Source organism: Macrosteles quadrilineatus, unplaced genomic scaffold (genome assembly GCF_028750875.1).
Source record: "Macrosteles quadrilineatus isolate MER2022 unplaced genomic scaffold, UCM_ALF_1.0 Scaffold_5__1_contigs__length_97177068, whole genome shotgun sequence".
NCBI classification, from domain to species: Eukaryota; Metazoa; Arthropoda; class Insecta; order Hemiptera; family Cicadellidae; genus Macrosteles; species Macrosteles quadrilineatus.
In genome coordinates this window covers 87986825-88010943 of record NW_026542598.1, presented here as the reverse complement: position 1 = coordinate 88010943, position 24119 = coordinate 87986825, and the positions used below count along the sequence as shown (strand labels likewise).

The 24119-nt window shown below is 32.4% G+C and overlaps 1 protein-coding gene across 5 annotated transcripts in view; it reads right to left on the bottom strand.

The window, feature by feature from the left end:
- The window catches only part of LOC128994141 (cell adhesion molecule Dscam2-like), a 125231-nt gene that overhangs the window by 43256 nt on the left and 57856 nt on the right, over positions 1-24119 (bottom strand). For all 5 annotated transcript variants that reach the window (XM_054418444.1, XM_054418447.1, XM_054418443.1 and 2 more), the window contains exons 2-3: positions 20169-20507; positions 17240-17401 (exon numbers count right to left, since the gene is read on the bottom strand). In XM_054418444.1, coding sequence (XP_054274419.1) covers positions 17240-17401; positions 20169-20507 — 501 coding nt within the window. The remainder of the gene's footprint in view (positions 1-17239; positions 17402-20168; positions 20508-24119) is intronic.

Sequence of the window (24119 nt, the reverse complement as noted above, 5' to 3'; positions counted from 1 at the left end):
TGATAGTGATTAATATTTAATTTTTTCATTAGTTTGCTAAAATATTGATTAAAAAATTCTTTTCCATTGTCAGATTGAATGTTTTTAACCCCCTTTGGTAGAATGGTTTTAATGGCTTCTGTAACCACTAACCCTGTCTTATTCTTTAGTGGAGCAGCATAAGCTTTTTTAGAAAATGTATCTATTAAAGTTAAAATATATTTATTGCCAGAATTTTCTCTAGCATAGTTTTGCATATCAACTAAATCTATTTGTACGGTTTCATTTATACCTAATACTTTGAAAGACCTTCTTATGAAATTCTTTCTTGCAGGTTTATGAAGTTCGTATGCAATTTCATTCATTTTTTATAACATCATCCTTTCCTGTAACTCTAAATACATCACCATTAGCCCCAATCAATAGATTATCTTCCATTCTTTTAAATACATAGTTTTCTGGTATATATGGTCTATTATCTATATACTTAAATCCACTCAAAGATGTGGGGTCAGCAACTAATAAATCAGGATTATATTCCATCAAATTAAAAAATTTTTCTCCATATACAAATTTTGATCCATCGTAATGCATAGCCTGTGACATTAGACAAATGTCATCCGAATGTTCCCCTTTTGGTAGATTTCTTATAAATAGATTTCTGGCATCAAAACAATATAGTTTTTTATTATAAGTTATAGTCTGTTCTTTTATAACACAGTCAGTGTCATCAATGGCAGGTTTAACACGTACTAACCTTTTATTATTAAAATTCCAATAGCCTGCTTCCATTTTTGGAACTTGTGAAACATTCACAGCATCTTTACTATCTGTACCTTCCATCAAATCACTAAGTTTCTGTTTCTTAGCATTCCAAACACCATTCTCTGATTCTAAAAATTCATAATTACTATCGTCTTGTACAAATTTACCATCTTCTTTTCGTATTAAAGTCTGTTGTAAAGTGGGCACATCATCTAAACTTTCGCCCTTTTCTACATTAGTAATTTTCTGTTTCTTAGCATTCCAAACACCATTTTCTGATTCTAAAAATTCATAATTATTATTGTCTTGTACAAATTTACCATCTGTTCGTATTAAAGTCTGTTGTAAAGTGGGCACATCATCTAAACTTTCACCTTTTTCCACATTAGTAATTTTCTGTTTTTTAGCATTCCAATTTTTATTCTTGGATTCTAAAAACTCATATTTAGTTTTACCTTGTAAAAATACATCACCTTTTCTAGTTAATGTCTGTCCCAAAGTTGATACATCATCTACAAACTCCCCATCTTTAACATTACCAATTTTACGGTTTAAACCATTCCAACTATCGTCTTGTAAATTTAAAGTAGGTTTACTACTAGCCCTGGGTTCTGCAGGCTTATTATATGGATTATATAAACGATAAAATTTATCTATAAACATATTTTTATTTAATAAATAATTCCACTTTCTCTCAATTCCTCAATAATGGAATCTATTTCATTATCCACTCCTGAGTTACCGGCTTGGCGACTTAGCCAAAGAAGTCTTAACCTATCTACAAGCTCATTAGGATCATCCCAATAAATATAGTCTATTTTATTACCAGTCACTTGTCTCAAACCTTCACCAACAGATCTAAATAGAGGTTTAATTATATTAAGATATTTAGTATGTCTATTACTTGAAATTGGTGCACCATCTTTGTAACTCTTTAAATGTCCATTTGTAGCTTCTAAAATCTCTTTATAATTTTGCAAATCAGCCGGAGTATAATCCTCAGGTTCTTTTAAAGTTAACAATTGCCACAAACCTTTTGTCCCCTTGTAGGTTTTATTTGCAATTGTAACATCATCATTGGCAATATTAACTTCCTTATTTCCAATAAAAAATTTATTTGCTTCTCGTCTAATACCATATGTAGTGTCTGTCATACTACTTTTACTGAGGTAATTTCCTAAATAGTCTGATGCTAAAAGACCAAAATCTAATTTCTGTGGGGTGTGTGTTTGTAATGGTTGCAATCTTGGTATCATTGATATTCTAGACGGAGTCATTGGGAGAATCTCCATTCGAGGCCTCTCTGATGTGATTTTTTTTAATTCTTGTAATGGCTCTATTAAAGGTTGAAATGTTTGGAACCTCTCTTCAGCCTCTAGAAACTTGCCACGTTTTAAAGCTCTATATTTCTCTCGTATTTGATTTGCAGAGTCAACCAATTCTTGTTGAATGTTTTTCATCTTTTATTTACATTTTATTTATCTCATTTGACAAAGGATTGTACTCAAACACTTTATCATGTATTATCAAACAATATGCAGATGTATTTGCTGGCACATTTTCTGCAGTTTCAATCTCTAATTTAATATCAACAATTCCTTCCTTCACTGTTTCGTTCTGTCTAGAACAGTCTATTACAATTAGTGGATATTTCTTCATAAACTCGGCCCTACTAATCATAGGATCTGGGATATTATTATAGTAAGTCTCTCTAAACCTCATAAACATCTCATAAGCTTTAGAGACATCTCCATGTTCAAAGTCGAGATTTAAATCACTATAAGGATAATATTCAGAGTTTAGAAATACTTTGAGATTTTTTAATTTACAGTGATCAAATTCATCAGTTCTTTTTCGTGCACTATTATCCCTAGCTGTTTGGAAACCAAATATAATATACCTAGGCTTCTCCAAACTTGAAGATGTCTTTACTGACCATGTATGTCTTGTAGTATTCGGATATGATGGAAGTTCATGCAGCTCTAAACTTCTAAATGCAATTTGCAAATTTTTATTTTGCAATAACATCTTTTGTAATTGTAACTTCTCCCCATCTGATGGTATCACATGTGGCATAACCCATTGAATTGAGTTAAGTGTAATTTTAGGAATCATATCAGCAGTGCCACTCGCTGGAGCACTAGTGGTTGTTAATATACAATTCAAATCATTTTTGGATCTTTTCAACACCAATTCTTGTTTGACATTTACTAATACCTTATTAAAATCCTCAAATACACCCATTAACAACTCTAATGGCAAACATGTACTAAACTTGCCACCTTTATGGAACTCTTTTAAATTCATGTCAGAATCAAATGCTACATTTGTCAATTTAGTAGTTTTATTGTAAGAGCTCAATATTTTCATAAGACTAGAAATTCCTGGGTTTCTTACAATGTCTATTTCTTTACCTGCGACTTCATATCTAATTTCATCAAATAAGAATGCAAATGCATTATTTATAAAATGACCTTTATCATGATTTTCAATTTCTCCCTTAATATACAGATAGCTCCTACATGGCAGAGTTAGCAAATCTTGATTATTAATACATATTCGAATTTCATCAGAATTATTTATTGCTAAAGTGTTGTGGGGAACATAGGAGTGATTTGTAATTTTAACCACACTATCGTCGAATTGGGATTTCCCTGTAACGTCTAGAAAATCTTCCATTTTTATTAATAGAAAATTTTAACTTTAGTCCTATTGATCGTAGGAACCTAGCATTTTGCACACTTATAGATAAATTCTTATAAATTCTCATATCTTTTTTATATGACAAGTAATTGTAGTTTCTTCTCCGTTAAAGTCAATTGCCTTGTCGTGCTGGTCGGCAAACGTAATACTGACAACATCCAAACTTCTCTTATTTACAGGAAAATATATAATATTTCTTGGAACTTCAATAATTTTGTAGCCAGGAGGAGCTTCTGGATAAAAGCTATGTATGGTGTGTGATTTGTTTCCATTTAAATAGGACCCGTTTGCAATATTACATTTTACTCTAATCACATTTACATTATTAATGTTTATTTTATTTGTAGATTCAAACTGAACACCAGGAGTAGAAACACCTTTAAATCCCAATAAAACAGACCCTAAACATGGTTTTGTAAAATCAAACACGTGGCTAGAAAGTAATGTCGCTTTCATAGTTTTATTATTAGCTGTAAGGAAAAAGTTTGGAATTTGCTTTTGAATTTCCTTTGCAAGCTCAACCACCTCATATGTTCCTTCAGAAATTTCTATTGTAACTGGAGCATTGTGGTCATAATAGAAAACATCATCACCTTCTCCAATGGTTAATTTGTTGCCTTTAAGTTGATTTAATTTTGGAATAAGCCCTTTAAATAAAAGTTTGGATTTAGTATTAATTAATGCTTCTCCATTTTTATCTATTATAACTTTAAGTTTACCATTTAATAACCGGTTTAAATCATCAACTAAGATCTCTCCCTTTGGTAATGTTTTTTTCTCTACTTTGTAATATGTTAAAGTATTAAGTGGTTTTTTTACATTAAATATAGAATTATAACTTTGAAAATCTACCAATCCAATTACATAATCATCATTTAATTCTATGGGAGGAAAGAACACTGACTTTAGCTCTGACTCTGTACCCGAAAATGTTATAGTAAATGAATCCATTTTTATAAACAAAAATTTTTTATGAATGATAAACATAAAATTCCACAAATAGAACTATTTAAATCTTGTATTTGATCAGTAGTATAGAAGATTTTATGTCCCTCAAAATATTTAATTACTTCTTTTGGAGGTTGGATTCCAAACGGGTCAAAATAAATTACAATATCTTTATTTTTACGATATGCTGTCCAATGTGTGCCAGATGAACTGTCTAAATTAACTATTCCGCACTCTTTTACTCTTGGTGTTAGATTTTTTAGCTCGTTTTTTAGGTACACCCCCCGGAAGTGAGGCACGTCTTTTGCGGCCTCTAACAGCTGGTAGTTGTCCATCTTTTTTATTAAATTTCAATCCCATTCCCATTTTTGCTTTTGCCTTCATCAAATTTGTCACGGCATAAGCAGCTGCTCTTTCAGCAAGATTTGCGTCCTTGGCCGTTACTCTAGTCCAAGCTAAGTCTGCTAATCTCATGTCTGCTTTGTTCCGAGCAGCGGTATCGGGATTATTCATGTAGAATATGTCATGCTCTTTACAATAAGAGTCTAACTTATTTTTTGGAGGTACATTTTTAGCTAAATTCTCACGTATATTCGTTCCAGGTCCACAGTAGTGATATGATGGTATGTGAAGTGGAAATGGAAGGTTATTTATAAGAGTATTCAATAACCCTCGACCCCTGTAAGGCTTTAAGAATAAACCTTTGCCCTTTTTACATGTTTTCTTATTATTTTTTACCATTTTTATTATATAAAAAATGTCTTTTATTCAACAAAAACACAAATTTAAAATAGTACATACTAAGGAAAATATACCAAAGAAGTTGGGTCTTTTTCCTACCAATATTCGATGTGTTATTTGTGGTCCAAGTGGAAGTGGGAAGACAGTTGTAATTTATAATTTAATTGTAAGAAAGGAAGGATTAAAATTTACAAATTTATATTTAATATCAAAATCTTTAGAACAAGAAAAATATAAAAAAATAATTGAAATATTTAGTTTGTGTGACGAAGTAAAATTACACACGTTTACTGACTGTGAAATCACACCAAATGATGTCGAATCACAGTCAGTTGTCGTATTTGATGACATAAATAGTCCAAATATTACACAATTTTTCTCAATGGGTCGACATAAAAATATTAACTGTTTTTACTTGTGTCAATCTTATAGCAAAGTACACAAACATTTACGTGATAATGTAAATTTCCTAATATTATTTAAACAAGATGATTTAAATTTAAAACATGTATATCACAATCATGTCGGTAATGACTTTTCATTTGACCAATTTAAAAATCTCTGTCATCAATGTTGGGATAAAACTAAATATGGCTTTTTTGTAATAGACAAAGAAAGGTCAAAGAATAATGGCAAATATAGATTTATGTTTGATCAATTCTATCAAGTGGATGGTAAGGGTAAATAAATGAAAGACTGGAGTTTTTTAACATTTGTATTTATTATATATCTACACATACAATTTATTGAACATCAATTTTATAATGACCAAGTGCAAGAGTATTGATGCCATCTTCTAGAATAAACCTCTTGTCATCGTCAAATGATAGTACTTTCTTGTTCATGGTCAAGGTTTGAAGATGATGATTTGTAGATTTTATCCTTGTCACATTCTCATAGTAATCTTGCCCAGTTGCAAGACAGTTCAAATAATGTTGATGTCTGAGGAGATGTTTAACTGTAGCACCATCGGCTCCTTTAGCTTTCTTCACCTCTAAAGCTTGCTTGTCTTCTTCATATAACCATTTTAGAGGAATATAAGAATATAACTTTGGTCTTAAACCACAATATTCATACATAATATGACCATCTAATTCGTCTTTAAACTTGCCTGTGACTTTTTTATTTTTATCAGAGTATAAGAAATGGTCTTTACTATATCCAGAGGTATCAAAATAGTGCAAGTCACATTCTATTTCCTTGTAAAAGTCCTCTGTAACTATAGAATACATTAAAGAATCTGTATCTGTCATAAGAAATCTTTTGTTTTTAAATTTTGACATATAATTATAGTGAAAATCATACATTATTACTTTACTAATATCCAAAATTGTCATTCCTAAATATATAGGTTTATTAAACTTTACAACTAATTTATTTAAATGTATAGCATGTAAATTGTTATCGAACTTTTTGCTACAGTCAAACCTTGGATTAGTGACATATTTTGTTAATAGTGACTCATCTTTGAGATATATGTCACGAAACTTGCGTTGATTCATAATTGTTCGACCAAAGAGACTATTATTTAACAATTTGTAAAAGTCTTTTTCAAAATCATTTTTAGCACATTTGCGTTTTTCAATATTAAAATTAATATAGGGCGCAAGCCATTTAGACTGTCTAAATTTTAAAATTCTATGGTATTTTGTAACAATCAAACCCAATTCTTCATATTTTTGTAATGCTTTATAATGTAAAATATATTTAGTTTTGTCATTTAAATTAGGTATTAATTTGCCATTCATTTTCTCTGGTGCCAATGGATAGTCATTATGAAAATCATGTAAGCTTTTATCATATTTTAAATCAACTTCTAAAATGTATCCAAACTTATCATTTTGATTGTATTTGTAGTCTATCTCATTCGTCCAACAAAATCCATCTACGGGTAGTGTCTCACACATAGCTGTGGAGTATAGCGAGTTACAATCTAAATATATTAAATACACACTTTCTTGATTGGGATCATAATGTTCGCCCATATATCTATTATTGGCTTTAGCGTAACGTGTAGAAATCATACTGACTCCTCCTCTGATTGCACTTTCTATGAACAAATGCATGTCAATATCTTGAAATAATTGTAATTTTATACCAGTCATTCTAAGACAGGCTTCCCATGTTAGTCCTGGAAGTGAATACATATGTACGGGGTCAAGTTTATAATCTTTTAAACACAGGTCTCTAAATGTCTCAAAGACATCAGCCAGTAGCAATACATCTGTTTTAAGATATAAATCATGATATTCTTGTAAATTGTCTATATTAAAATGGGTCCAGACATTTTTAGCATGTTCATATTCGATGGGAGAGATATGTTCTTTAGTTAAAGTACTGTAAAATTTTTCAATTGGAGGTAGAGACTCTGCAAACTTATCTGGTCCCGTCATGTATTCATAGGGAAATACGCCTTTACGTTGTAGTAGTGGATTGTCTATGAATCTAAATGTATTTAAATTGGAAGCTAATTTGTATAATGGAAGGGACAGAAAATTATAGGAATCCAAAAATACTAAATCATCAACTGAGAATGAAATGTACTTTTCCATATCCTTGGCTATGCAATTTAATTTACGATCAAACTTTCCCAAGTGTTGCATTATTAAATGTCCATCATAATTTTTCAAGTTATGGAAGAATACTGGTATTTTCTTTGTTACTTTATAGTTTAAATTACAATAATTATGGGCAGCTCCACGGTATTGGCCAGATGAATGACAATGATCTCTCACCCTATCAAAATATAGGGGCTTTTCACAAATGTGACAATGAGTTGAGTTTTGGAAAGATGCCTCTTGCTCTGGAGTCATTTCAAGAGGAATATATATCGACATTTGACTTTTAATGAAGTCATAAGTCTCAAATAACCTTTTGAAAAACACATCCATAACATTTGCACCACTATATAACTCTTCAGAAATAATCTTAGAATCTCTCACTACAACAAATGCAAATCCAGATGGAGTATGATTGTTTGAGTTTATAAAACATTCAAAATCTGCATAAATCACAAATGGGGCTTTAAGTTGATATTTATAATTTTTAAATTGTAATGTATCTTGTTTAGACATTTCCACTCGTTGGGCATCAAAGTTTTTACAATATGTTATATGACGCTCCAATTTATCATTAGTGTAAAAATGTTGTAAACACAACTTGCAAAAATGCTTTTTACGGTTATCTTTTGTAGAGTAAAACATTAACCTATTAAAATCACGAATTAAACAATAATGTGATTTACGACCTTCTTGTAATAATAATAAATCTACATGAGTATTACTATTCAGTTTAGTTGTTCTTAATGGATATATACATTTATCATCTTCAACCCCAAATACATTAACACTTATATTATTTTGTTTTTCAAATTTATCTATATCAGCTAATTTCACTGGATACTTTATGTTTGACATATTCAGCTGACTTTCATGTGGTACATAATTGGAGACTCTATTAGCATGTTTAGCATTCCTTGGATTTAAAGCTGCTAATACCGACCAAAGAAAGCATTTATTATCATCATTTTTTATATTTAAAACTGCATGTTTTGATTTAATACTCTCTGGTGTAGAGATATATGACTTTGGAGTTAGGGGCTTATACTTGTAAATATGTAACTGCCAATATTTAGTATGGTCATAAATCCATCCACTGCCTTGGGCTTGAAATTTGTGTATAGATGCATCAATCTTTAAATGTGCATTTTCAATTTGAGGCTTTAAATCTCTCTTCTCAATAGTTAAGGTGGTAAGGCTTCTAAAATCTGCAATACATTCTTTCTCATTTTGATCCACTGAATATTTTATAAATTTGATTCTCCTTACTAAAGTCCATTTTATTGGCAGAGGACAAGACTGAAGAGTATTTTTAAGTTCAGTTCTAATCGATTCGCCAACAAATTTTATCATTGTATATGGACATTTATTGCAAGAATTGACGTGTCTTTTAAAATGACCAACAACATTTTTCTTACAAAAATTACAATTCTTGTGATTTTGTAATATATGCGATTTTAGAGCCACATTATTATCACAGATTAAATCACAAACCTTGCACAGTTTCACCTTCATTTGATGCATTACCTTGTAGTGGCGGACCAAATTGCTCTTCTTGGACAGCGAGGCGGGACACAGTGTACAAGTCGGCATCACGCTCATGAATGAAATACCACCCGGATGTCACTCTCGCCACCTGTCGCATGACCGCTTCACATGACCCGTGTGGCAGTGCCCGCGGCCGGGAGCGCACCCGAGTTCACATACAAACCTCGCACTGTCAAGTTGATGATTTTGAGAATATACTTGTGAATGGATGTGGATTGAAGTTGTACAATGGTATTGAACATTAATATAGGCTTGTATAGGCCAAGAGCTGGATTTTTAAAAAAGTGGTCAAAAAAAGCTCACCATTTCCAGACGTGTTTTTCAGTATTAAAAAAGTAAAAAATTTATATATGGGTGTATAGGTCGAGAGCTAGGTCCTTAAGAAAAGTGGCCAAAAAAAGCTCCTGGGGCTTCGGACATTTTTTTCGCCGAAAATTTTAAAAGTTCTGGGCCAAAAAACGCCGGAAGTGGGGTAAACCCAGCTTATTACCACTACTTTACATTTACACTTGTAAGGGTCAATAAATATAAGAAATAGCTTTTTTGGCTTGATATTGAATATTTGATATAGGCTTGTATAGGTCAAGAGCTGGATTTTTAAAAAAGTGGTCAAAAAAAGCTCTCGGAGAAAAAATGCAAAAATGCCAACATAAAGCCTCTAAAACGTCTCCAGTGCCCCTATAAACGTCTCCATACCCTCTAAAAATGGGCCAAAAAATGCCGGAAGTGGGGTAAACCCAGCTTATTACCACTACTGACCTCGACGACCGAAGCCCCGTACATTACCTATAGATCAGCTAGCTCCCCCTTTAACTAATTAAACAAATTTTACCTGCCTGGGTTTATATGCTCATTAAATATTGATAATGTAAAGTATAGCGCATATACGTGCAATACCCATTTAATAAGGCTAATGCAAATTTACAAATAATCAAATAACTTGGGCGTTTTGATTATACCTTATTGAACAATACTTTGTAAAAAATAACACGAAATCCATTCGTAGCATAGCTTTTGTTCACAGTTTCTTAAGGGTCAACATCATTCTTTTTGTAGATTGAATCGGGAAACTAGGTATCACTAATACTACCCAATCAAGTCAATAAAAAATTATATATAGGTAACTCAATCGGGGTTTGAATGTACAACAAAATAAAAATTATGTTGATTGTTATTTCATATTTTAGTGTTGGGTTACGTCATTTTTTCAAGCTTAGAAAAATCTATTTCCCTTCAAAAATGGTTAGGTTAGGTTAGGTATCCTAAAAATCTATTTCCCTTCAAAAATTGGTTATGTTAGGTTAGGTATCCTAAAAATCTAAATCCCTTCAAAAATGGGTGGTTAGGTTAGATTAGGTATCCTAAAAATCTATTTCCCTTCAAAAATTGGTTATGTTAGGTTATGTTAGGTATCCTAAGAATCGATTTCCCTTCAAAAATGGTTATGTTAGGTTGGGTATCCTAAAAATTTATTTCCCTTCAAAAATGGTTACGTTATGTCAGGTATCCTAAATATATATTTCCCTTCAAAAATGGTTAGGTTAGGTTAGGTTAGATTAGTTATCTTAAAAATCTATTTCCCTTCAAAAATGGTTTATAAAAATGAAAATATGGGGAGACGTACAAAATACCAAACGTAACACATCTCATGACGAGCAGTATTGTAGTGTACAATGCCTCGGCCACAAGAGGACTGGCTCTGACGTATGTTCAGTCGTCACGCAATTTGCTATCCTTCGTTTAATGAGTATCCCTCACACACTGGACCACACGAAGATTAATGAAACCTTTTGATCTTTGTAGGTCCTTTTTGATTGTGGTGTTTACAATAAATTTGTCCAAGTAAATTTTAGGATATGACTTTTACATGTTTATTCTTTATGACTTTTTCAATTGAAAAAATTACATGAATGTAAAAATATGTTGTATTTTTGACTGACCAAATATATTTATTCGTAGAACAACAGCACCAATGCCTCTACATTCTAACAAAGCATGTAAATCAGGTTAGATGTTTCAACAGCAAAAAACTCTAAGTGTAAAAACAGTTATTTTTTTTAATAATTCATTTTAAGCCAATGGGTTTTGTTTAGCATTGTTGATGTTAATTTGTGTAAAGGAATTGTCTGTATCATAAATGTATTTGTTATTGTATAAATGGTGTTTACCGTTGGAAATAAATTAAATGACATTAAATGAAATCAGAATCGAACGGAACTTAACTAATCTAATATAAAAACGATAAGCTAAGAACCTAAAAAAATCAATCATTTGAATTTTTATAACGGTAAAGTTTTATATTCTAAAAGTTGTATTCCACATTTTCCCTAATTTACTCATATAAATATCATGTACAGTCAATACGGTACGTAAAACTACCAAAACAAACAAGAATTGAAACAGAACTGTTACCGTATTATGTCAAATTTAAATTGGTTTTAAAGTTATACACAGGGGCTACAAAAAGGCCTGTTTTAGGCCTCTCTGGTGGATTGGCTGTCTGGAAAGTTTCAGACTCTCATGAAACGACAAAAAGTTGAAGTCGGTCTGAACTGGAAGTCTGGTGGAATAGGATTTAAATAAAGACATTGGTGCATATTATGCATTTTTTGCCTCAACTCTACATTATAGGACGCCAGGCTTATTATGCAATAGGGGTGCACAAACACATGGTAGCCTACAATGTGTATTACCTATTGATTTTATTCATTTTGACTCAAGATTAAGCTGTGACTGTATATTTATAGCTTTTTTTAATTATAATTTAATCCTTTCATTCTGAGACTCAACAATCCAAATCGTAACGGTTAAAACAAATTTTCAAGGTTAAAATTGACTTGTGATATGCATTTCAAACTAGTCTGATTTGTTGAACCAAATAATTTTCTTCTCATTTAAACGGATTACAAGTCTATGTATTTCAAATTATCAAAAATATACCCTGCAATATAGTTATACTTTAAATCTAATACAGTAACTACAGTAAATTGATTTCAAAATATATATCACTGAATACCTAAAATTTTACATGAAAACGTGCGCAATCATAGACTATTTTTGGATGTTGATGAAAAAATCCATACAATCCTCAAATAAACTTCATTTATTTAAAACTTTTCCGTGTTCTGGCCCCTCAAAAACCACCCTGGTGAAATAAATACAACAACTTATAAATATCTCTTCTATTCTAAGATTCCTATGTCTGAACATTACTAGTACGCAATTTAACTTCACACAATTGTTGTGTGAAGGTAACATCAAGGCGGCTTCTGCAGAATGTTGTTGGATGTTTGGTCAACATCCCATCTCCAGAGTTAATGGTGTTTGTCCTGTTTGTTTGACGACGCTTAGCTAATTGTGTCCAGTTCCTAGGGCGAACTATCACACTTCTAATGAGTTTTAAAGGATGAAATGTTGAAGATGAAAAATTTCTAGCATTGAAAAATGTGCAGAAATAGTTGAGTACAATTGATTGAAGACTGTGTATATCTGAAAAAATCTATTACATTTTTCTAATTATTGTGTTAATAATATTATAATAGAGTTAATAGCTGGCTACATAATTGGTTATTTGGAATCAACCTACTTTTTAAGATTGATAATTATTTTGGCGTAATTGGATTGAGCTGTGTGTACGTGATGAAAATTGATTTGAAGCAATCAACATTTCGTAATGAGTAGTTCTATTGCATAACAATATTTATTCAAACTAAAAACAAAATATAGATTATAAATATATGTTTTAGGAATATATTTGTAGTTTATAAACTTTTATGACAAATAGGAAAATATATTTATACCCTGATCAAAACTTGTAAATTGCATATTAGTGGAGACAATTTAAACATAAGTTAATAAAGTATGCAACAACTAGATCATTGAATCTGTTTCATAATTTAATCACTTTTGTATACTTTTTTTACATTGCCTTCGTATTCCAAGGACACACATTGGGTAATTATAAAATAGGCCTAACCTTGAAATGGTTGAGTGGATCAATTAAGATTATATAAAACCTAACCTAATCATACAATCAATTTTATTACACTTGAACTGAACTCACATAAAATTACTAATTTTAAATTAGTCTACTAATATTAAAAAAACGTTCCAATATTATTTTAACTATAGTGTATACTCCGTTTTATTTATCAGATAAATTAACAAAGTATATTTTAGTATTATACTACAGAGTTATATTTAACTTATCCCGTTTACAATGTTGCCTTCGACCAAAACTCTCCCCAAACTTGAGATGTAATGAATATTTGATTCCCTCTCTTTGTTTTTGGAAGCGTTTCTCTTTGAAAAATAATAAACTCTTAAGTGTCTGTTCAAGATCTTGAGTTATACATTATTAGCATTTCCGTATGATGAATTCCAATTATCATTTCAAAGAATAACCTGAATAAATATTGTTGCTCCTGAGTAATATTTCTACCGTTTGGATTCTAATTTAATTCAATGTAAATAGGCAAATCTAAAGTTACATTTATAGTTTCATCATTCCATGAACCGATATGAGCTATAACTAAATAAAAGAAGGGAAGAGTGTTATGTGGTATAAAAAGATTTGTACATAGTTTTCTAACTCGGATAAAAGATCAATATATGAATAAATTAAAACAATTTTTATTAGACTTCGATAACTACAGGCTACAGAGCAAAATCTTCACCTGAATTGCAGCAAATTGTTTGCTGCTATTCAAATAAAACTATGGGAATATTCTAATATTCTTATTCATCCTGAATTAATATTTTATTTTAATATTTAATTAATATTTGTCAAAAAACCAAATAGGGATGTTGAAATCTTTTTACAATTAATCACAATTCGCATTACTTAAAATTATAGTATTAAAATTAGAACCCCTTTTATACGGCTTGGTGATGGGAAGTTGTTTAAAAAATACAGTTTAGGGATACATTGTATATCACTGGTTTATGTAAAATGAATTTTATGACTCGAATCTCACACTACTACACACCAAAAATAATATAGCCATGGATGAAAAAAAAATGAATGAATGATGAAGAAAAAAATTAAATAAAACACTCATAATGTGGTAATGATTATTTTAACAGCTGGACGTTCGTTCATGATATATTGAATAGTTTAAGATTGTGTACATATATTTTCTGAATTGTAGCAACATGGACGTGCACAGAAGCAATCTATGGCAGCCTTGTGTGTCAGATGTGTCATGTGTAGGTGTGTGTCAGGCCACGAGTGTCACCTACAGTATATTGATGTTGATATTGACCGTGTGTCAGCCGTGGTGATGACATATCACTCTCGACTTAATACATCTCCACTCTCTACTCTCCACTCACCAGGAAGTAATCCACAGAAATCAACCCTTCAGCTTTCCCACTTGATGCTACGTCCTGCGAAACGTGAACTAAATATCTTTTCATGACTCCGTACAGTAATTAGCTATTTTCGATAACAGCTGATATCAAAGGAAGTAATTGTTTCCCAATCCTTAATTTAGAGCTTAAAATCATCTGATTTCCCCTAGACACACTAATGTTTGTTTATAACTTATTTCAATATATTTAAATAAGACGTTTTTACTGTATTCCTACCACACATGTAAACAATATGTACGCATAACAGCTCGTTTCCATTTTCTTAATTCCTGTACGCTAAATCAGCTGATTTTACAGTTGGTGTTTCTATAAAACACCAGCATCCGTTAGGCAAAACATACTTCATGAATCTTTCCCTCATGTTAAAAGTATACTCCACTATGATGAATAATACCAATACCACCAAGTAACCACCACCAAGTAACCACCACCAAGTAACCACCACCAAGTAACCGACAAAGTAAGCCACCAAGTAAGTGGTGTTAAGTAATAGCACCAGTAACATATTGGAGGAAAAAAAAGATATGTTGAAAATATCGTAATTTACATTGATAAAATTTACAAAGTGGGGCTAGGGAAGTTATCAAGTTCGAGGTCATGTTTTATATAAATCAAAGCCGTAAAAACACATTTTTCTAAAAAAAAAAAAAAAAACTACGCATAATTGGTAGTCTTGAGGAATCTGATACAATTGTTCTTGACAAACTTAACTGTTTTAAAAATAATTAAATTATTGTTTTACTTCAACAGTTGAAAAATCTTAGGTTAAAAACAATGAGATACCAAGTTTATTATTAAAAGTGCGACAAAATAACGACACAAGGAAGGAAGTAATACTGTATTTGCGAGAAGCATCATGGCATTGGAGCATCACAAACTAGAGCTTAAGTTCAACATGGAAACTTATAGAAAATTCATGATCCCCAAGTGGGTGGGTGAGACAGCTTACGATGTAGTGAGCCGTGTTCCGGGTATCAGATAGACTGATACAAGTGTTATACATTGTGTTTTGTATTGTCATTTTATTTATTTTATTAGAGACGATGATAATTTTAATTTTAGAAAATTATTTGTTAGAAAATTTTATAAATGTCTTCAGTGCTTTTACGGTTTGTAAAACGGGTTCAAGATTATATCACAGCTTGTCAAAAACAGTTGTAAAGGTAAACAAAATAATAATACTGGTAATAGTCAAAGCTGATATTTAATAAAAGGTTATTTTGCCTTTATTCTGTTCAATGTTTCAGTAACCTATGGCCTATTATTATGGTTAGAGTACGGGACTCCAGTCCCTGAGGTCCTGGGTTCAAATTCCGCCAATCGCCAATGGATTTTATCTAAGTGATAATGCCGCAACCCCTAGGTTTAGCCTGAAGTAATGTAAAAACAATCCCGGGCTCGTGCCTAGCGTCCAAGGACAAAAAAATCATAGGGAGTCAGTACCTATGGGCCTATGGTGTGGGATTGTATGGGTCTATGGGTGGGTGATGATATTTTTTTAAACTGGGTTGCCTTCTTTCCTTCAAGAAGATCTGATAATATTGCGTTAAATACAATTGAAAATACAAAAATCACCAAAATTCTAAGAGGGTTTTTAATGAAACATGTAATATTGATATATGTGACATAACAATTTTTTCTTGGTAACATTTCCCTCTTCTAATATATCTGATATTTCAGACATACCTATGAATATGATAATATTTAACAGGTTTCACGAAACACAAAGTATAGCAATTATATAAGATACTGTTATGAAAAAGACTATATTTTACGGATGTAAAACACTTAATACGTCAGGCACAATTACTGTGCGATGTAAACGTTCAAAATGAATTTACAGAGAGAAGTTGAACGCGTTGTCGGTTGAGTCATTAAACTGCCTCGACGGAAGCAATCTTTGCTCAACACTTCACACCTCGTGGGTAATTTGGTGAGCAGATTAACTTTTGATGGAGAAGATTTACGGGTAATTAAAATTATATTGACATTTCCGATAAAATTGAGATTTCACAAATTTATTAAAGGTAAAATTAACAACTTTATGATTACATCCCATACTGTATTTAAAAATGCAGATTTTGTATGTAAAGCTAAAATTCGATTATCGATTGAGATTGGACCAAAGGTTACGTAACAGGCTAGGAAAACGATGTTTACGTTAGCATCATGATAGTTTCTGCACATTACTGGTTGAGTGCAGTATTTAATTCGATTGCCGTTAACACTTTCACCACGTTCGATATCTTTAACGTCACTACCAGAAACAAATATATATATTGATAACATACACAAATCATACATACAAAAATAATGTTTTGTGTAAATAATTTTAAAACAACAAATTAACTGAAATTTCATATTTTTAAAAAAGGTGGCGTCTTTAATATTTCATTTTTTTATGTGCCTGTTAAAAGACGTTTTGAGCTATGTAGCTTCGTTGAATTTTTGTAACCTTGTCTCTTCGTAAGAGTGGTCAGTCAAACTAGCGGACTCCAGCTGATTTTACCGAACCGTTCTTATTTTACGACTTTCAGGTCTACGAAGAGGCCAAGAAATGACAAATACAAATATCTTTCTAGCGAAAAGTAGTTCTTTAGTAAAGTAAAACGTGAGACTCTTACCTCCCTGTAGAGAAGGGTAGATGAAGAAGCCAGGCTCTTGTACCCAAGACACAACTTTGACCATGTCTCTGACTGAGCGATCCACCACACACTGTAGCACAGCTGTACACCCCCTGGCAGCCCCTAGGACTTCAACTGCTACCTTATATGCCTGGGCTACAACTGTAACAGAAACATAAATGACTTAATCACTAGGTGATTCTTAAACCCGTTTAGACAGTATTTAATACTAGATGTTAAATAGTAATTTTTCTATCCGTTGGGATTAGATGAATGATGAATACTAAGTCAACTAGAGCAGGAGAAACTAAACATTGACAAATCTAGGTCTTCAGGTGATGACCACGTCGTTGAATAAGTTAAAATAGAGACCGAAGTTGCAGATGTGTGCAGAGCTATCCGTCTTCGGTGAAAACTTACTATTCGACTGAGTAGTAGTTTGCCCCGAAGATCGCTTATTCAACCTCGCGGCCATCACCCGAAGATTTAGATTTTACCATCTACTGTGACCGTGGAAGCCTCCAGGCATCTAGAATCTAGATTAAGGGACACTCTCGTACAAACTATAGATCTGATTCTGGATTTTTTAATCTTAAGGCATAACTCATAAGGGTACGTGTCATAAGCTAGTAAGTGTTAATTTTTTGTATCATACCAAACTGATACCACAAGCTAAATACATAGGAAGTTTAATCTAGGGAGTAATACTATTGCCTAAAACCTACTTCCTATATTTGAGATTTATCTGGTCTAGTGGTAAAACGCGGGACTCTGTCCCCGAGGTCCTAGGATCAAATACCGCCACACACCAATGAATATTATCTAAGTAATAATGCCACGACCTCTTGACCTGGCCCGAAATAATTTGAAAATAATGCCAGGCTAGAACCTGGAGGGCGAAAATTGGCGATTTACAGAAAACTAACAATCGACATTATTTTAGTTGTTTTTCTTGTACAAAAAAAGGTTTCCTGGATATTAATTTTTAACTCTCATTTATAGATGGTTTGTTTTTGCTACCTACTAATTGATAACCATATTATAATTTAAAATAGCATTATTATGCAATCAAAAAATGGGGAGCTAGGGTCTTCGGAGCCAAGGTCCCAGTTTCAAATCCCGCCAATCACCAATTGATTTTATTAAGTGATAATGCCATGACTCACTAGAACTAACCTGAAGTTATGTGTAAAACAGATCCGTGCTAGAGCTAACAAAAAACAGACAATAAACGAGACAAAGAACTACTCTTCAACTAATCAAAGACATACAGAGGTAACAACAATCTAAATTTCAACGCAAATAATACTCATTCCACCGTCCTTTTAAAAATATTCCAAGTCACTGCTTACATTTTAAAAGCCCCAGAACCTCATTTGACGATAGATGTGTGTACGAGTCCTCACAGTGTTATCGCTATATGGCATTCGTGTGTTGTAATGACAAGGGTTATCTCCCTGTAACAGCCACTCAGCCATCGCAGGGATGTTTTACGGGATTTAGGTCCAGATAAACTGACTTGGGGGTTTTAGTGGTAAAGTGGTTTAAGGGAAAAATATATTTTAACGTATATTTAAGTTTGATAAATAAGTCCTTATGAAAAAAAAGCAACAAGATAGTTAGTATTTAAAGAAACTTAATTCATTTTCAGTCACACAAATTTTATTGTACCCAAACCAGCCTCGATTGTAATATTCCAGGTTGGTTAAGTTTGATGGGATTTTATAGCTTTTACCTTATCCCGAGGAATTATTGAAATTTAAATTGCTACGGTACATTAAACATTTAGTCTTAATGTTATATGAATATGGCCCTAATGAAAATTACTGAGCATCAGTTGCTTTTAGCGAATTTCCCATATAGGGAATAAGCTATTACCGTAGGTCTCATGGTAAGACCTAGACCCGGGACCGATTTACTTTTTCGTTTTGAGGTCCCCAGAGGCCAAAAACACCATCCGTTAAAATTCATATACATATATATATATATATATTTATTTATATATGTGTCCGTTAGCGCGATAACTCGAGCAAAATTTATCCGATTTTGATGAAATTTGGTACAAACGTGTAAACCTACATTTATTCGAACGAGTTCGCGAACCAGCATAATCGGACCATGGGATCATTGGTTTATGGGGGGTTTTATGGGGTAAAAATGGGTTTTTCTCATTTTTGACCCTAAAAACTTTAAATTTCTAAATTTCTCTCTAGACCATTTTGAAGAGCTTAAAAAAACAAATAATTTAGTATATTGAAGTTTTTTTGAATGTTCATTGACTACGAAGAAAATTTAAGAAATTGTAAATTTAAAATTCCCATGTTATTCTTATGGAGAATAAATAAACTGTTCTAGTTTGCTTGTTTATGGATATATTTCAATCAAATTTGGCAATTTGGCTTATTTCATACTAAGCTATCAATATTTCAATTGAAAAAACACACCTCAACATCTTTCCCGTAGCAGCAAACCTAACTACTCACTAAAATCAATGTTATTTAAATAGGAAATAAATCTGAAAATTTATAGGGAATATTTTAGTAGAAATCAAGCCGGGTGAATGGAAATTCGCTTAGTATGCAGGTTTGCTGCGACGGGGTATTTGAACTAATCATGTAGGAACATTTCCATATCTTTTTTCCTCTTGTACCTTAACCTTTTTTTCCTACACCTTTTTATGTTCCTTAACCCTCAGGAGTTTTCTCCCCAGTAGCTTGTCGTAGGCTTTTTACGTTTTGGATTCAGAAAACTCTTAATTATTTGTGGACACAATTTCAAGAACGACATTAATAAACATTTACTTAAAGATTACAAGTCCTTGACAGTTGTTGATTTCTTGAGTCGGTTGTCTTCAACATCAATCAGAAACCATTGAACTTAATATTAATTTCCATCCTTACAAAACTAGATAAATTATACTACTTCTCACCTGCTCTAACTTGTACATCCCTGCTGACTATCCTCCCAACAGCGTTCTGCGCGACGCAGCGGTACACAGTGTTGTGGATGTCCTGCCGGTACGCCTCAGCACTGAAGGGCAGCAGCACCAAAGTCCCGTTCCTCAGCACTCGTCGTACTCCAGGCACGTCAGACACGCTGTTGCCATCTACTGACAGCCAATCCAGGGCTGGAGGAGGGCTGCCACTAGCCGAGCAATCCAACCAACCTCCGCTGCTGTTGCTGAACTCCAGCTTGGTTGGAGGCTCCATTAGGAAACTTGGACCTCTCAGGTGGCTGAGGTCTCCGGCGGCGAGGGAGATCAGGATCCCTGAAACAGAATTTTCAAAGTGTGAGATTCTTAGTAGATTAAACATCAAAATGTTGAAAATATTCCGCGTGTAAGGGCCTTACAGACCAACCAACTCCATTGGAGAGCGCTACAAGCTAAGCTCATCAAAATATTTTAACGAAAAGACTGATAGTAAGGAAAGGATCTTGTTCTTGAATTCGTAAACCATGCCATGGAATGAATACAAAAGGCTAACTGCTGAGGATTGGTGATGTTGAAATCCATGAATGCCCCAAAACATACTTTGGGGACTTAATTTTTTAATTTTTGGATCAATGAAATATAACTTTTACATGCTCAAACATGTTAAGACTAATATGCATGAACAATGAGTTTTGGACGTATGAGAAGGTGTTGATGATGAAAAATATCTTCTTAATCTTCGTCTTCCTTTTCTTGATAATTCAGTGGGCTGCAAAGATAATATGGCTGTTTTAAGACTATATCCTCTTCAGCCAAATGGATCAGCAATTTCTTTAGTCAGCAGCATTGATCAAAAGGTCAAATGTCCGGGTGGTCTAACAGCTGCTCCCAGTATCAAACCATCAACAAGTAAGAGACATTTCACAGAATTAAACTGACACCATTCTGCATTGCAGGCTAGCACCATAACACCTCGGCTACTCTGTGTGTGGATAAGAAACATGGTAGTAACTATTCTACTGAACGAAATATGCCAATACTTTGAGTAAAGTCATTTAAGCATAGAATCTAACGCAGAGTTGTAACCAGTTTAAATTTTAAAATAACTTATCAAAACTGATGGATAATAGAGTACTATGATACATTTCAAACCAAATAGTAACATCAAAAGATCTAAATAAAAATGTAATTAATCCAAAAAAAAAACTTAGAAAAGACTTTCCACAGCTTGGTTTTATATTACTAATATTTAAAGAAATTATTTTGGCACCTTTGACAATTTTACTACACTGCACCGCTTATGAAATGTTTGCCAGATTTATTTGAAAGAGACTCAGTAACTCGATCAAACAATGAAAACAATGAGGAGGAAAGTGAGAAGTTAGTTCCCACACAACTCACCAGGGAGCGTTCACACAACTTGTCGTTCTATTGTTCCGTGTCCAGCATTATCCGAAAACTTTGAACATTTTTATTGTTTCGCTTCCACCAATACTTGAACTGAGTTCTTGAGAAGTTGAACAAGAGGTTTCAATTTACCATACATTTCGTGAACAATAAAAATACATCAAAATTGGTGAATTATCAGCAAGTTTTGTGCCTTTATAAGAATTAGGTGGGAGTTAATTGTTTTAAGGGATACAGCTAAAAAATGTTGTGTAGTGTTTCTTCAAAGGATGAAGGATTTTTCAATAAGCTTTTGCAGGTTAAGCATATTACAACACACTTAGTTCCATAATTAAATTTTACTACAGCCATCTCTCTAAAAAGAGTATGTTTTTAAAAGAACAAATTAAATTTTAAAATTTAAAAATACTTAAAAGCTTGAGCAGACTATAAATATTCCTCGAATATGAAATAACTTGAAATATAATGGTATAAACATGGCAATGTTTCTATACTGTCGACTCCAAGTGTAATATAAAATTTAAAACTTAAGGTAAGACATGAAGCAAAAACATTTCGTAATTGTATGATCATAGAGAAGGGATAAAAAATTAACACATTTTCATAACACACAAATATGAGATGAATGAGATTTTAAATAATTTTAAATATATGGTAAATATATTCAATTATGAGGGAAGAAAAAATTATAAAACAAGAAAGTCAAGAAGTCACATTAGATAAAAAAGATAAATAATGAAACGTTAGGTTAGGTTAGGTTAGGTTAGTTTGGGTTAGGTTAGGTTAGGATAGGTAAGGTTAGTAGGTAAGGTTACACAAGGGATACAAAAATATAGAAATAGTGAATACTCGATAGTTAATAAACATACATGGGAAGTGCGATACAATTATTAAATAAATTAGGAGGTGAGATTACAGGTGTGAGCTGTGAGATGTAATATGAGATATGAGATCACACGTGTAAGATGTCAGATGAGATGTGAGATGAGTAGAGGTAATGGAAGGAGTTACAAGTCTCGAAATTGCAGGATCACTCACTCGAAACGTAATAAAGACACAGAAGAGTTTCTTCCGATCGACTCTTCACTCTTATTTTTTACACCATTGTGTTTCTTGTTCATTTTCAACCTCATCTTTAAGATTTTGAAGATTCTTTTTCTTTTTTGTACATTTTAAAAATTGATTATTTCATGGAAACTCTAAATGACAATGAAGGCTTAGTAAATCTTGGATGACATGGTTTAATTACTCGATTAATCTATTTAAATATTATCGATAGTTTTAACTTTAAAACTTGCTAGCTAACATTAATTGAAACAAATTTTGTTTTTAATACTTTTTATGCAAGTAAAGTTGAAATCAAACATATCAGTTGTTTTACAGCTTAATATACAGGGTGGCTGAAAAGTAACTTGTACCTTATTTAACTATTTAAGTTATTTGAAATCGGTTTGAGGCAACCTTCTTAGATATGAAAGGCTACAATAATGATGACTAATTTTGAAAAATAATCCCTTTAGGCCAGTGGGGATAGGGGTAGCTCAAAATTTTCAAATGGGAAGTATAGTCAACTTGTTATAATGTTTTATTTCTATTTCGATTATCATTATTTAGGACCCCTTAAAGATATTAAAACACTTTCCATCTTTAGAAGATTTTTTGGGGTAGCACAACCTAATTTTGGTTAATTTGCCTGGGCTAACGCCTTTGGGGATACGTATACAGCCCACTTGATTTTGAGAACATTGAAATCTTTCATTGTAAAACGTATACATAAAAGTACTAATTTCCATTAATAACAACAAGTCTAGTCTAGAGGTAGCATCATTTTACCAATCATGGGAATTTCAATATTTTATTTTTTTATTAGATGACCATTGCAATACTGAAAAGACACAGGTTGCCCCAGATTAAAACGTTTTGAACCAAAAGAGTTGGACAGTGATGACAAATTCACCAACGAAAACTATACTATTAAATACAACGAAGTGAGATGTGTTTAAAACTTTTGCTGTCAGTGATTTTGACTTGATATACTATAACAATGGTGAATGCTGGTGTAGGTGGGTACAAACTTTTATTTACCTCATCTTAAGTCGGTTACGACAAACAAATATTAGGCTATAAATTATTCACTAAATGCACTAACTTTACACTCATCATCCAATCTTTGACAATGTTACCGTTATATAAATTGGTTTTAGACTGCAGTATGATACAACCAGTAAAAGATGCCAATAAGATGAGATTGGGATTTCTAAAACAATAACAGCCCAAATTACTTTTTGATGAAAAAGGAAAGATATTGAAGAAAAGGAAGACAAATTTTCTCATGGAAAGGTTCAAACGAGACTGTTGGGGTCGGCGATTCTCCGTCTCATGAATCGACAATGAAACGTCTCATTCCGCCCTTTTGTGGTTTCCTTCTGGATTAAAACTATTCAGGACCTCAAGCTTGTAATAGGATTTGAACAGAAAACCTGTATAAACTTACTGTTACATTATTTTACATAAGTTTACCTAAAACCTAACACAAACGAC